Consider the following 14,692-nt stretch of genomic DNA (forward strand, 5'->3'; position numbering starts at 1 on the left):
GTGAGCAAGGGCTAAAGTAGCTGGGGAGCTCTCACTGCTTGGGGAGAGGGTTGCCTGGCTGAATGTGTGGGTGAGGATCCAGAAGTGCCCTGTCCGTGGTAGGAATCTCTGCATCCACACCAGTGGAGAAAGAAAAACATTCATCCGGCCTCTTTCATGCTCTGAATCATGCTGGACAGAAACATGACATTGTATCCGTTCATTCTTCCCATATCTGTTATTTTGGTTGCTTTTGCCCCATTGTGTTTGGGGAAAGCCTTCTGCAGCGGTTTTTGCAAGTTAGCTGTCCCCACCTTTGCTTGGCAGCTGTGTGTGACTGCGCATAAAAAAGCGGTGTGATTATGGCTGTTGGTAATGAGAATGGGAGGTCTGTCTGGCTCCCAGGGGTTTGTATTTACTGGGCATTTCTAAGGATCATTGTGGGTTTGGGAAAAAGAAGACGTATTTTCCAGATGTAGAGATGCAGTGAAAGTGGCTACAACCCAAAAAAATCTAATAAATGTCTCCATTCATTAAAAATAGTGAGCCATCTGTGAGCGACTGGCTTAAACCAAACACCAACAAGCATTAGGGGCTCATTATTATTCTTTTTTGTAAAACCAATTAAAATAATTACAGAAATGTCATTAGGGAATTTTAACAGGCAAAGAATAAAATATTGGTGTTATCAATCACTGTGAGCACCTCTAGCACTAACTTTCCTTATGGATGGAGAAGATACTAAGAGGCATCTTTGAGCAGTAGCAGTGAAAGAATGACAAGCAGAGTTACAGCTGCAGCATTTAATGAAAGCAAGCACCATGCATGCAATCCTGTCATGAGTACATGGTCCCTGCAAGTCACAGCCTGGCAGCACGAGAAATGGGAAGACACAGAGGAAGCCAAAAGGGAATTGCAAGTCAGAAGGGGGTATGAACCGGTCTCTTGCCCAGCCACTCAAGTTATGCAGGGGCAAGTAACCCACGTCCTCCCAGAAACACATCTACAATTGTAGCCTGGCTCTGCTGGGAAAGAGCCTGTAGTGCCTGCTCACCTGTGCTCGTGCACTCTCTTGCTTGCACATGCAAATTTTATCCCTTTTTTTAAGCCTATGATCCTTGCTGCCTTTTGAGAGTTGCCCAAGACACCCTCAAAGAGCAGACAAACTGCTCTCCTGCACACCCCAAAGCAAAGCTGAAGCATTATGTCCAGACCTCACTGTCCCATGTGCTGTGAGGACACATAGGCTGGGGAGCCAAAGACTGCTGTGCTCTGGGAGACTGCTGCAGCTGGTCCTCAAAGCCCATCTCGACATCGCCCATACCACTTCCAGGGCACCATCATGCCAACTGTTCCCACCAAAGTTGGGCAGTCTGCTGGGGCTGCAGGATAGCCTTCCTTTGAAACTAACAGAGCTCCAGTTGGTAACGCTTTTCAAATGACTAGCTGAGAAAAAGGCAGGAAAGATTTTATTCTACTTAGAGCAAAGGGTACACTTTAAATACACCCTGCGAGCAGAATGAAAGAAAGTTTGCTTTGCATGCTGTGACTTAGGCTGAAGTGAAAATCCAACAGCTCAGATGAAGACATGGCAAGTCTTAGCCTGATGGAAATCTTTAAGAGCCTCTAGTGCTTTTGTAGGCAGCGCTGAGATTAGTCCTACATGGAGAAGGTGGGGGAAGTGGTTTCTTTCCTCCTTCCAGGAAGGTGTACATGGGTTTGCAGAGTTCTTTGAGAAAAGCTGGGATCCTGCTTGTGCACCTGTTGTGTTCTCTGCCTACCTGGCCATATGTGCGTATGCACACTCAGAGAGCAAAGACGACGTCTGTGTCCCTGCTGTGCTGCAGGAGGTAGCCCTGAGGCAACCAGGCTGTCAGTGAGATTAAATACAGGGATATGGATGGATGGGGAAGAGCATGGGGCAGCTGGAGCTGCAGCAGTGGGACTAGGTTGGTCTTTCAGCTCATGGAAAGGCCCTACTTCTTGCTGTGTTTGGCCATTTCTATCCAATTCTTTTGTGGTTGTGTTCTGGTTTATCCTTTGACTCCAACACCTCCGCCATCTCATGGTCCCCTCCAGCCAGTGTGACTCCAGCCTTGTCATTTGGGTGTGTTGGACAGCGCGGAAGAGAGTTGATTGGTGGGGGGCAAGTTGCAGGTTTCTTGTCTCTTGTCCCTCTGACTTTCCTCCTTTTTTTCTCCTCTGATCTCTCTGTTTTATCCTTCAGAAAGTGTACTGTCATGGCTCCACCTCTGGCACTGAGGGCTTCCCCACAAGGCACCACTTTTCTTGTTCTTCACCTTGTTGCTTGACCACTTCAGCCACTGGTGCAAATGTTAGCAGCTATCTTTATAGCAGGGTTTCTCCCAGCACCTCTCTCCACACTGAGATCTTGGCCGTGACATATTGCAGTGGCTTGGCTGACCTCCTGCTCTGAGAGGAGGCAGCATTTCCCTCACCCCTTGTTACCTGTCCAAGCCAACACCTTCCTGCCTTCCCTGGAGCTGCAGAGCAATGCCCTATGCTCTGCTGCACCACTGCCCCACTGCCCTGCAGTGCTGCCTTGAAGTTCTCCCTCATCGCTCAGGGCTTTATATCCTGGGTTACTGCCCCTCATGGTGTTTAATAGCCTTTCATTGTCCTCTCCTGAGCTGCATCCAACCTTTATCTTCTGTTTTATCTTAGATTTGTGTTGTAATCTCATTAGGACAAGGTCCTTTTTTTTTTCCTGTGTGTATAAAGTGTGTAACACATGGGAATAGATCCAAGGATAGAGCTCTTAAGTGCTGTGGCAATATAAATACCCTTCAGTGCATAAAGTTATTACTATGTCCGTCTACCTGCCCACCTACTCTATATTTACATGCTGAATGCAGCCTTAGTCAGTACAGTTAATTAGACTGTGCACCAACTCGATATTTATAGGCAACATAAATGCTCTTGGTGTTTAAAGACCACTTTATCTTACATTGAAGCCACAGTAGCAGAATGTTTTGAGGTTGATCACCAATGCAGTGCAATGTTTCCACAACTTGAACATTCATCAGCAAAGTCTCTTTCAGCTTCTGAAGATTCCTGGTTACCTGGGACCTCAACTGGATTAGCCCATGGTTATGGTTTACAATGTTGAAAGAGTTTATCCTGCAGCAGCTGTCTTTTACAGCTTGCAGGTCTGGCCAAGATAAAGTCTAGTTATGATATTTTCAGGTAAAAATCTATTTTAAAATGGAAGGCATTCTATGCACATGCTGAATCCTCCCATTTCTCATCTCTTTGGGATTGCTCCTGACCTTCAGCTTATCTACCCCTCACCACGCATGCAGAAACCAGCCTCGTGGCCCACAATGAGCTGCTTTCTCTAGTTTCACAACAGGTGTCAGATACCATACTGTTTATCAAACATGGAACAGTAATTTTTACGAAGAGTGAAAAAATTTTGGTACATGAGAGAAGACAGTTTCACAGGAGCTTCTTCCTTCCTTTTTAATTTTACAGCTCTTTGAAAGCAAAAGTGGTTGGTTTATAAAATGTTCAGTGGAAATCCTTAAGTTGACTGTTGTGTCAGGTCTAAATCCTCTGCCATGTAGCATCCTTAATTGAGGCACTAGAGTTTTCAGATGTTTCTAGGCAGAAAATACATGATTTAGCTCTAGGCTTTACTGACACTGACTATCCCAAGCCACGATGCCTCTGTGAACTAATGCATCCATCTTCTTTTGTTTTCTTCCCTTCCAGAAAAGCTTCACAGGGTTCTCAAGTATATGTGCATTTCCTCTTCTGGCTAACCTGTGTGAGAAGATTAAATAGTACGTATAGTTTTCAGTCCTTAACCAGAAACAGAATATGGTATATTTAGTTCTTTCAAAGGAGAAAAATCATCCTCAGCTTCACAAAGCTTCCTATAATTCTGTTGGTTTCCTTCATAAAACCACTGTTTGAGTAGCATAGAGGGAGGTTACACAGAGTCCAGGTAAGTAAGAATCCTTGGAGGGACCCCTGTGCTTTTTCAATACTGTCATGGTTTAACCCCAGCTGGCAACTCAGCACCACGCAGCTGCTCACTCACTACCCCCTGGTGGGACACGGGAGAGAATCAGAAGGGTAAAAAAAGTGAGAAGACTCATGGGTTGCGATAAAGGCATTTTAATAGGTAAAGCAAAAGCCACGCACGCAAGCAAAGCAAAACAAGGAATTCATTCACCACTTCCCACCAGCAGGCAGGTGTTCAGCCATCTCCACAAAAGCAGGGATCCATCATGCCTAACAGTTACTTGGGAAGACAAAGGCCATCACTCTCAACATCCCCTCCTTCCTTATTCTTCCCCCAGCTCTGTACGCTGAGCATGATGCCATATGGTGTGGGATATCCCTTTGGTCAGTTGGGGTCAGCTGTCCCGGCTGTGTCCCCTCCCAACTCCTTGTGCCCCCCCAGCCCGCTCGCTGGTGGGGTGGGGTGAGGAGCAAAAAAGGCCTTGGCTCTGTGTAAGCCCTGCTCAGCAGTAATGAAAACATCCCTGTGTTATCCACGCTGTTTCCAGCACAAATCCAAAACACAGCCCCACACTAGCTACTGTGAGGAAAATTAACTCTATCTCAGACAAAACCAGCACAAATACTTAAAATATTTGCATAATTTTAGTGGGTCACAGAGGTCAAATATCCGACACACTCAAAGATATGACACATCCAAGAGGGAGAGAATTTTCTCCTGAGATTTCCTGAGACCAAGAGACTTCTCCATTTCATTTGTTCACCCAATGTGTGCCAGTGGCACAACACAGGAGGACCACCAGCACCTATATAATTCCATGAGGCAGATTAATTAAGTGGCAGTTGCAAAGTGTAGGAGAATCTCAAGGTATTTAAGAAAGCTGGGAGGATGGCAGATAATTTTGAGTCGGTTGCTGAGAACGGCAATGGACATCAGCTGGGCTATTACTCCTAGGGCGTATTTGTCAATGTACTCCAATGAGTTGGAGGAGGAGTCAAGCAAATCTAAGAATAAATGAGTATTGTCAGCAGTATATTTTGACTGATTTGACTGCTGAGACTAGCTTGCTCACTTATTTCTTCTCGCATAACTGAAACTGCAACTATGAGGAGTTTATTGGGAATGGACTGATTAACACAAAATATCATGTAAGTGCCTTTGAAATATAAGTCAGGACAATAATCTGAGGCTGATTCCTGTGAGTTCAGACAGTAGAAGCAGGAATCAAATTGTATATCATATGTTGTATTGAATGTGTTCAACTCTTCTGATGTCTTTCTTTTGTACACTCTTCCCCACCCCCACACCCTTCTTTCTGTAGCTACAAAAGACAATGTTTGGCAGTTGGACTTTTTTAGCTGGTCTGGACTGCAGAGAAGAAGTAATCCAAAGCAGCACATGGAAATTATTGATTACAGCCAGAATAAGGGTTACAAGCCTCACCAGGAGCATGTCACCTGTGTCCTTCGTATCTTATTTTTTAATCTTATGCTCATGCAGAGTGAGGAACCCACCCTCATTGCACCTATTTCCTCTCTAAGCCAGGTTCAACATCTCTTGTGAAGTCAAAAGGTTTGAAAAATTTGGAAAGAAAACTTTCCAAGGAAAGGTTGATTAGCATGTCATTCAAGAGTGCTGCCTGCTGGGCCAAATATGAAAGACTGCTCAATGTAAGTGAGCTAAACTGTGTCCTGTAGCCAAAGAGGGGTGCCACGCTTGGGCAGCACCATGTGAAAGCCAGCGTATGTCCACGCTAAAAAGGAAGGGGCACAGAGCTGACACCATCATTTTAACACCTGCTTCAGATACTGCTAAAACCAATAGGGTTGCCAGAAACAAAAGCCACAGTGGGAAAAAAAAGATGTAATTTTCAAAGATTAATGTAATTAAGCACTGTGGGGGACCACTGAGGGCTCAGGTCTCCGTTACTCAAATCAAGGTGAAATACTTTTCTTGAATATGTTTGAGCATGGCCAGAAGGTTGTGGGACTCGATACAGAAATTGCAAGATGAGACTCTGATCCTCAGTCAAAGCATAAGGCCACCTGTGAATCCAGCATGTATGGTCCTTCTTCATACTAAATCCACTTTTACCCTGTAAAATAAGCTGATTTTTTTTTGTGTGTGTGTGTATAGCTGCAGCCTGGTATGCAAACTGCAAGTCTTCTAGACTGAACACAACAGGAGAGAGAGAGGGTAAAGACTTGAGGGATGAATATGAGAGAGGGTATTTGCCATTTTTGTTTTTTTAATAAAAGAAGGAGGTTAGTTTCCATCAGCATCAGGCCCCATTCTGCAGCTTGCTACCTTTCCCAGGTAGAAGGACTTCTGCCAGGCTGAGTGTAGTATTTACTTCCAAAAATGATGGTCGCTTTTACCACAGATTTGATGTCCCAGTTTATTTTAGAGACTGAAGGTTCGACACTGCAGCCATACACGAGTCCATCAGCCTCACCTCCAGAGCTCAGTCAGCAGACATTGAAAGAAATCAGAATTTGCTCCTTTGCACAGAATCACTTTGCTGAAGTACAAGCATGGAGCTAAAATTGAGTATGGAGCTGTGAACGACATGCCAGCTATTATCCATTCTGTGTGCTTTACTGTGTTTTTCTCTTTCTGAATAGGTTCCCTTCCATATGTTAACACTGCATTTGTTGTTTTTGTTTTTTACAGCATCATAAGAAATAAACTGCCTTTTGAAGATGTTGATGGAGATAAATTTAGTACTTTCCCGGTAAGCAAAGCCTTTCCTTTGGTACAGTAATCCCTTGATAATGAGAATATCCATGGGATTCCTCCTACTTTCTGCAAAGCCTTATTCATTCATGTGAAAATAGGTATAGGAGTGAAGTGAATCAAAAGGGTTTTTGTCATAAAAGGTGGTGTTTTTTCTGGATGAAAAAACAATCATTCATTTATTTCACCTAGGGAGATGCACACATAAAGCTGTGCTCCCTGCAGAAGCAAATTGCTCTGCTGCTGAGTGGTCTGTTTACTGAATTAATAAGAGGTGAAATAAAGTCATATTAAAAAAAAAAAAAAAACAAAACAAATTATATTGCCAGCTTGTCTTATTTCTGCACCAAAGTGCGCAAGGTGTCATTTATTAAAGCTTAGCAAAGGGACCCTGGAATACAACCCATTTACTGGGTTTTATTCCTACACCTTGAGTTAGATTCTCATTTTAGATATTTTAAATTAAAAGTGCAAGAGTAACAATGAACATTCTATCTGTGTGCTTCTCCTGGCTTTCAGACGTTGAGGGGCTATCACTGGCGAGGCAGAGACTGCAACGACAAAAACACCACCATGTACCCTGGCAGACGGTAAAGCTTTCAATTATTTTAAAGTATTCCTAGTAATTGTGGCTTCTTGAACAACAAGGTCCATATTTCATTTTGGCTGCACTCTAAGGGAGCACATCACTGCTCGTTGCTTGAATTCACTGTGATGGAGACAAGACAGGAGGATTGAGACCAGGGATGGGGCACATTAGCATGAGGGGCGGTTCACAGGTTTCTTTCCTTTCTCTGAATTGTCTGCAGCCAAAACTGGTCAGGCAGATTTGGTCAGACAGACCAAAGGTAGGGAAACCAAGCTGCTGAGGCTTACAAACCTGATGCCGCTTGAGCTAATGCGGGTTGTGCCTACTTTAGGGTGCAGCAGGGCAGGAGGGCAAAACAGTGGTGCTCGTAGCTGGCTGCTGAGCTCCAGCATCCAATCCTCATGTTATGTTGGTGGAAATGTAAAGCTAATATGTGCCCTTCTAAGTGAATTTCTTCTAGGTGAATACCTCGCAGCTGCCTGAGCATGGACTTCCATGCACACCTGAAACAGAGAGCACAGGCAGTGGTGACAGCGTGGCCTTGAACAAAGTCTCCCACTCCTGATATTTTACCCTGAGCTCAAAATATTCTTTCAAAGATAGAACTGTCCTTTACCATGAGTCTGTTAAGAAGTTCTTAACAGGACTGTTCTTAAAGCCTAGGCATTAATGGCCTTGTGATTAGATAAGCTGAGTTTAAGGGTATGAGCTTGGAGGAATTACGTGCCAGCAGCCTGGGCAGCACACCTGCATTAGGAGAAATGGGCTTACAGACTCCTTGTGTGGTGCCAGACTGAATAGACGGAGTCTCCTGTAAAGGGACATGAGCTAATTATGCTGTGTTATGAGCCAGAACACATCCTCATTACACATCACTGAATTTGGTGTGAGGGGCTTGGTGGATTTCAGTGAAAACTTAAAAGCGAGGAAAAGGGCAGGGGAAAAGGACCTGTCTTCTGCAAAAATCATTCCCATTCACTTTGCCTAAATGAATATGCAGACTAAAAGTGTAAATTTCATTCAGCAACTTCCAGTATTACCTTTAAATTACTATTGCATTTTGCTAGGAAAAAATGCCTCTCCTGGATTCAAAGGGAAAAAAAAAACCCTTCTGTGCAGAAAGGAATTTCTAATTATTGTATATTCTTAGGGAAATATGGCACAAAGTATCTGATTTCCTCAAAAGTCCCTTTCGCTTTATTATCTGTAACACTGTATATCCTTTTGTAACTGTTTTAGTCCCGATAATTGGGATGTGAAAAGTGACTCTAACTGCAATGGCATATGGGTAAGTAAATGAAGTTATATTTTATGCTTCCTTCCTGATTGCTGCTTCTCCTTTTTCTTCCTTTTGAATTAGTCTGCAAATGTTTTGGTTTTTTTAAAAAAAATTTATTCTGGTTTATTAACTGGTTTGGATTAGTCCTATTTATTTACTGCCTTTGATATTCCAAGTAATAAAACTGTATTTATTAAAAAATAGGGAAACATAGGGGAAGCAGTTATGAGAGAAGGTTGTTTATTGATGCTTATATTTATTTAAATTACAGCTATTATAATTAATTTAAATGTACATATACTTATTAAAATAATGTAACAGAAAGCATCATTATTATGATACAGTGTTTCCTGCAGGCAAACATTCAAGAACTGAATTCTCAGCCTCTGTTTTGCACTGCCATTTTCCAGGCACTAGACAGATACTATCATCTGCCCCTTCTCTCCTCCAACAGGGTGTGGATCCAAAAGATGGAATTCCCTATGAGGAGAAATTCTGCAAAGGTAAATCTTTACAATCACTACAAGAAACAATGTCTCTCTTGTATTCATTTCATAAATATCTTAATATTTTCATGGTCATTGCCAATGTAGGGGAAAGACAACAGGCTTTACAACTTCATGAGAAAGGCAAAATGGTAAAATCATTTACTTTTTTTTATCCTGAGGTTGGGCAAAGATGAAATGCGAAAAGCACAGGCTGCTGGTAATTTCCTGTTTGACCCATTGCCATAAATACCAGCAATCACGCTGATAGTTTTCTGGAGAAGGCCTTAAAGAGAGGTAATGGTATCAGCTGATCTCCCTGACAGCAGTGTGGGAGCCTGTGTATACACATACGCACAGATAGCACCCTTACTCAACAGCCGTGACTACAGTTGCTGCTCACCTTGCCTTACATTTAAGTCAGCATCATGGGGATGAACCATTGCCTGGCAAGACTTTTCAACTTTTTTAGATGAAAGTCAATCTACAAATGCTAAGTAACATTAATTATAAACCAGCCAGATTGTTCTAGCAGAAATACTCGTATGAGTAGCACATCTACCACCCGGTTCTGTTATAAGGAGCTTTGAGCAATTTCCTGAGTAATCCTATGTCCCTAGATGTTTAAGTACTTTTAAATGCATATTCTATGGGTAGTAAAAATAAATATCGGCTGCACAGCAGAGCCTCTGCTGAAATAACACATCCATCCTTAAACACAACCAGGATTTTTTCTGATTATCAGGAACTGGCCCTGTTTTTCATGCTGAGTCCCCAGCTGTTTCTGTAGGGTTGTTGGTACATGCCTGATAGCCAGTTTTTGCTGCAGATGGAGCAAAAACCCCATTGCAGGGTCAGAACGTTTCAGCCACGTGAAGAGTGGTGTAGCCAGTCACCCCGTGACTCCGTCAGCTGCCATTGCTGTTGCTCATTAAGCATTGCTCTCCACACTCTGTTTCGGTTTGCTCTTTCTGCTCACGTGAGTAACAAAATGCATTAATTAGGTGCAGGCTCACAAGGGGTCGTGCTGTTGGGAGACTCAGCCGGCGCTCACTTCCACATCCCTCCCGAGTGGATGACCGTCACGCAGATGTCAGCGGTGAGGAATCATGTTCGGGTTGCCAAAACAACTATGCCACTGGTTGCCATTTGCTTTCTTCCCTGTGCTGCAGGTTGCCAAGTGGAAACAAGTGCAAAATTGCACTTGCACTGGACTTTATAGTTATGGTCTCACGTGTGTCCGTACCTTCCCGTGGCTGCTCTTCTGAAGATAAAAAAGCAGAGCCCTGTGCTTCCCTGTTGCTTCGCCGACATTTGTGCAATTGGGTCAGGGAAGAGTTTGGCTTTGGTGGCCCAGTGCTGTGCCAGAGACACAAACCAGGACATCTGGCTTTCCACACACATGCCTGCAGCTCAACGAGACCTGTGCTGTCTGTGGGATCCGTCCTGCCATTAGTGGGCTTGTTGGTACAGCTTCTTGCTGTGCAAGCGTTGTAGAAGTGACCCTGCTGATAGTCCAGGAACTTCTGTTTTAGGGATCTGGCTTTGAAATTATGTGTCCTGGGTTGTTTTCCCTCATCTGTGGCATATGTGAAATAGGTCTAATAACTCCAGCATTCAGGCTCTGAGGCTTGTTGAACAAATATACCTGCAGGTGTTCAAGGGTCTTCCAAGGGTTTATAATGGACTTGTCCTAGAGGGAAGACTTTCTGTAGTGACTGTAAAATATCACTACCACACGGATGTCTATCTTTGGGCAGTATCCCAGCATTTCCCATTTTCAAGCAACAACAAAATGCGCCGGACTGTGAATTATGCTGAGCCTCAGCTGTTGCAGTTCACTGGTGTGGAATGAAATAATTAAGGGGAAAAGATCATTCCAGCAAACTGCAATTGAGGGATGAAGATAAACGTGCAAGTATGCTCCTGCCCATTGCTGTTGTTTCCTATTCCAAGCTGGTGTCAATCCCTAGTTAGAGAGACTCTGTATTGCCCTCCTCTGCACAAGCGTTTGTTGCATGGGGGTGAGCAGACAGATAGATCATAATCGCCCACCTTTGCTGGTGAAAACCTGCTACTTCTCCACTGGTCTCTATAGAAGAAGGACATGGACATTTTCTGGAGAACAATACTTATTGCGAAATGTCAGTAGTTACAGTGCTGTTGGAGGTCTGAGAGTTTTGTGTATTTTCCCACTTTTGCTCCCAGAGCTGAGCTGATCGAAATGTTGCAGATTAGCGGTTGTTTTTCTTTGTTAAACATTTATGAGCAACGATTAGACAAATGACACTGATGACAGAGCTGATGATGAGCATAATAAATTAACACTAATGATAATTGAGATTATCTTGTCTAATAAAGATGGTAATAATACTGATGGTGATGATGAATCTGGCAGCAATGCTGGTAGCGGAGCCATGTAGGCAAGAAGAGTTTTAGACTATGTCAGCATTTTATTATCACTGTAATGAAGGTTTAGAAAACATTTCTCTTGCTTGAAGCTTGTTGGTCAACTAGCTGGATGGGTTGAGGGGTGGTAATGGCATGCAGAGGCAGAAGCTTCACAGTCAGGAGCTGGAATTCAGATTATAGAGTTTTGATGGCACTTTGTTGCTCTCTGATGGGCGTAGAGCAACTTGCACAGGAAGGGGACTGGTCCTCTCTGTGTAAGGCCCAAGAAATACATGCTTTCAGGGCTCAACTCCATCTGGTCACTGTGCATGGAAGATCAAGGACTGGTTGGAAAGGGAGAAGTGTGCTGCTTTCCTTTGCAGAAAGGGTGACTTCATGTTAGAGCTAATGACCTGCACTGGGGCAAGGAAGGCAGAGACATGTGCACTCTGGCCTGTCATAGTCACTCCATTCGAAGTACATAAAATAAAAGGAATTAAGATATCACTGGAATTGGAGAAGCTAAATACAATATGTGAGTAAGTAAAAAAGAAGCCTAGACTTCACATAAAGAGCCAGAGCCACTGCAAGCCAGTCCCGGGAGAGGCGTCTCTCATGCACCAGCATGAGATACCAGGGCTGGCACCTGTTCTGGGCCCCGTAAGGGAGAGATGCATTAAGGCATTGAAAGGCAGTTCCTGCCTGACCAACCTGATCTCCTTCTCTGAGCAGGTGACCTGTCTAGTCCATGAGGGAAAGGCTGTGGATGTTATCTACCTGGATTTTAGCAAAGCCTTTAACACTGTCTCCCACAGTATCCTCCTAGAGAAGCTGGTGGCTCATGGCTTAGACAGGTGCACTCTTTGCTGAGCAAAAAACTGGCTGGATGGCCAAGCCCAGAGAGTTGTGCTGAATGGAGCTAAATCCAGTTGGCAGCTGGTCATGAGCGGTGTTCCCCAGAGCTCAGTTTTGGGTCCAGTCTTCTTTAATATCTTTATCAATGATCTGGATAAGGGGATTGAGTGCACACTCAGTAAATTTGCAGATGACACCAAACTGGGTGGGAGCATTGATCTGGTCGAGGGTAGGAGGGCTCTGCAGAGGGATCTGGACAGGCTGGATTGATGGGCCAAGGTCAATTGTACGAAGTTTAACAAGGCCAAGTGCCAGGTCCTGCACTTCGGTCACAACAACCCCATGCAATGCTACAGGCTTGGGGAAGCGTGGCTGGAGAGCTGCCTGGCAGAGAAGGACCTGGGGGTGCTGTTTGACAGCCGGCTGAACATGAGCCAGCAGTGTGCCCAGGTGTCCAACAAGGCCAACAGCATCCTGGCTTGTATCAGAAATAGTGAAGCCAGCAGGAGCAACGAAGTGATGGTGCCCCTGTACTCGGCACTGGTGAAGCCACGCCTTGAATCCTGTGTTCAGTTTTGAGCCCCTCACTACAAGAAGGACATTGAGTTGCTGGAGTGTGTCCAGAGAAGGGCAACGGAGCTGGTGAAGGGTCTGGAGAGCAGGTCTTATGAGGAGCGGCTCAGGGAGTTGGGGTTGTTTAGTCTGAAGAGGAGGCTGAGGGGAGACCTCATCGCTCTCTGCAACTACCTGAAAGGAGGTTGTAGCGAGGTGGGTGTTGGTCTCTTCTCCCAAGTTACTTATGACAGAATGAGAGGAAATGGCCCCAGGTTGCATCAGGGGAGGTTTAGATTGGATATTAGGAAAAATGTCTTTACTGCAAGAGTGGTCAGGCTTTGGAACAGGCTGCCCAGAGAGGTGGTAGAGTCGCCATCCCTGGAAGTATTTAAAAGGCATGTAGATGTGGCACTTCAGGGCATGGTTTAGGAGACATGGTAGTGTTGGGTTGACAGTTGACAGTCGGACCTGATGATTCCAGAGCTCTTTTCCAACCTTAATGATTCTAAGATTCTATGATTAAAATACTACTTAGGTGAGCTAGGAGAAGAAAGTAAAAACAGACAGTATAGATAACCTTATGTTTCTTCTAAGGCAGGACACCCCAAGCTGGGCAGCATCAGACAAACCTCTTACAGGGATACAGCACCGTATGCTGGGAATGTAGAGGAATGTAGAAAAGACAGTTATAGCTACCCAAGACAGAGCAGGGCTGGGCTAATTACCTTGCAGGATATGTAGCCCTCCCTCAGCTAGCTGAGTGAGCTCTATGGGAGAGCACTGCACAGCCACCCCCACAGTCTGGGGTACATGAGATATGGGGTAGGAAAGAAACAGGTTCTTTTATAGGACTATTTGCAAGCTCTCCTACCAACCTGGCAAAAATACAGCAGTTAAATGTTAATGCAAAGATTCAGAGAGTTCAGTCATATAAAAAACTAGTAGCTGTGTTTAAACTCTAGTAATAGTAAAAAGTTACTTAATTTGTAGCTCACCTTAAGTAAGAAAGTTGTCACCTGAGCATGAAAGTGATAGCAAAAAAAATTTCTGAGCTAATTCAGACTTTGTCACTGCCTATTTCTCTTGCTTGTCCTCTGTGTCTTGCTTTCTGTGTGTAGAATGGCAATAGCAGCCATTTTCTGCCTCGGGGTTGTGAAGGTGCAGTACTGTTGTCTCTTGAGGTGTGGTGTCAAATACCACTGGCGAATATACTTCATCTGTTGGTTTAATTAACAAATTAACTGTCTTCAGACCTTTTTCAGTGCAAGGCCTTCCTCAAGGAGAATTTCTAAGCACATCCAGGGATGGTTTTGTGACCAGAGAGAGTACAGAAAGTCTATGTCCTAATCTCACAGAAAACATCCTTCATCTTGGACCACAGCAAGAATTTGAAGTTAGGCCTCTGGGAGGGGAGAATAAGGCATTAGCCTTGTGCACCTGCTGTTCCCCTGTGCTGTCAAACTCAAGACACTTCACTTTGATTATGCCAAAATTTCTTTGATAAGACACATAGAAAAATTAGTTTATCAAATAGTTTTCTCTACAGTCAATACTAGAGTCAGTTCAAAGCTTTAATTTCCATTTCAATGGAATCTCAACCCTCTACATGGAATTCCAAATAGGACTTTCCCCCCAGCCCTGTCCAGGACTTTTATTGTGTGTACAGAGAAAAAGTTATGTGCCTGTTAATTCAGATTTATTAAGTGTATTGTTTTCTTACTTTAATGTTTTTCTATTTTTACATATCTATTTTATATACTTTATATATTTCATATGTTTCTTTTTTATATTTATCCTTATACATGTTCACATATACAAGTGTTTAGATATAC

At 43.8% G+C, this 14,692-nt stretch overlaps 1 protein-coding gene across 1 annotated transcript in view; it reads left to right on the forward strand.

Moving 5' to 3' along the window:
- AOAH (acyloxyacyl hydrolase) overlaps positions 1 to 14,692 on the forward strand; it is an 86,072-nt gene that overhangs the window by 33,028 nt on the left and 38,352 nt on the right. Inside the window, exons 7-12 of the mRNA XM_075083583.1 lie at positions 3,715 to 3,785; positions 6,644 to 6,704; positions 7,226 to 7,296; positions 8,535 to 8,583; positions 9,029 to 9,077; positions 10,064 to 10,158. Of these exons, the coding sequence (XP_074939684.1) occupies positions 3,715 to 3,785; positions 6,644 to 6,704; positions 7,226 to 7,296; positions 8,535 to 8,583; positions 9,029 to 9,077; positions 10,064 to 10,158 (396 nt within the window). The remainder of the gene's footprint in view (positions 1 to 3,714; positions 3,786 to 6,643; positions 6,705 to 7,225; positions 7,297 to 8,534; positions 8,584 to 9,028; positions 9,078 to 10,063; positions 10,159 to 14,692) is intronic.

Source organism: Phalacrocorax aristotelis, chromosome 2, assembly GCF_949628215.1.
Source record: "Phalacrocorax aristotelis chromosome 2, bGulAri2.1, whole genome shotgun sequence".
NCBI lineage: Eukaryota > Metazoa > Chordata > Aves > Suliformes > Phalacrocoracidae > Phalacrocorax > Phalacrocorax aristotelis.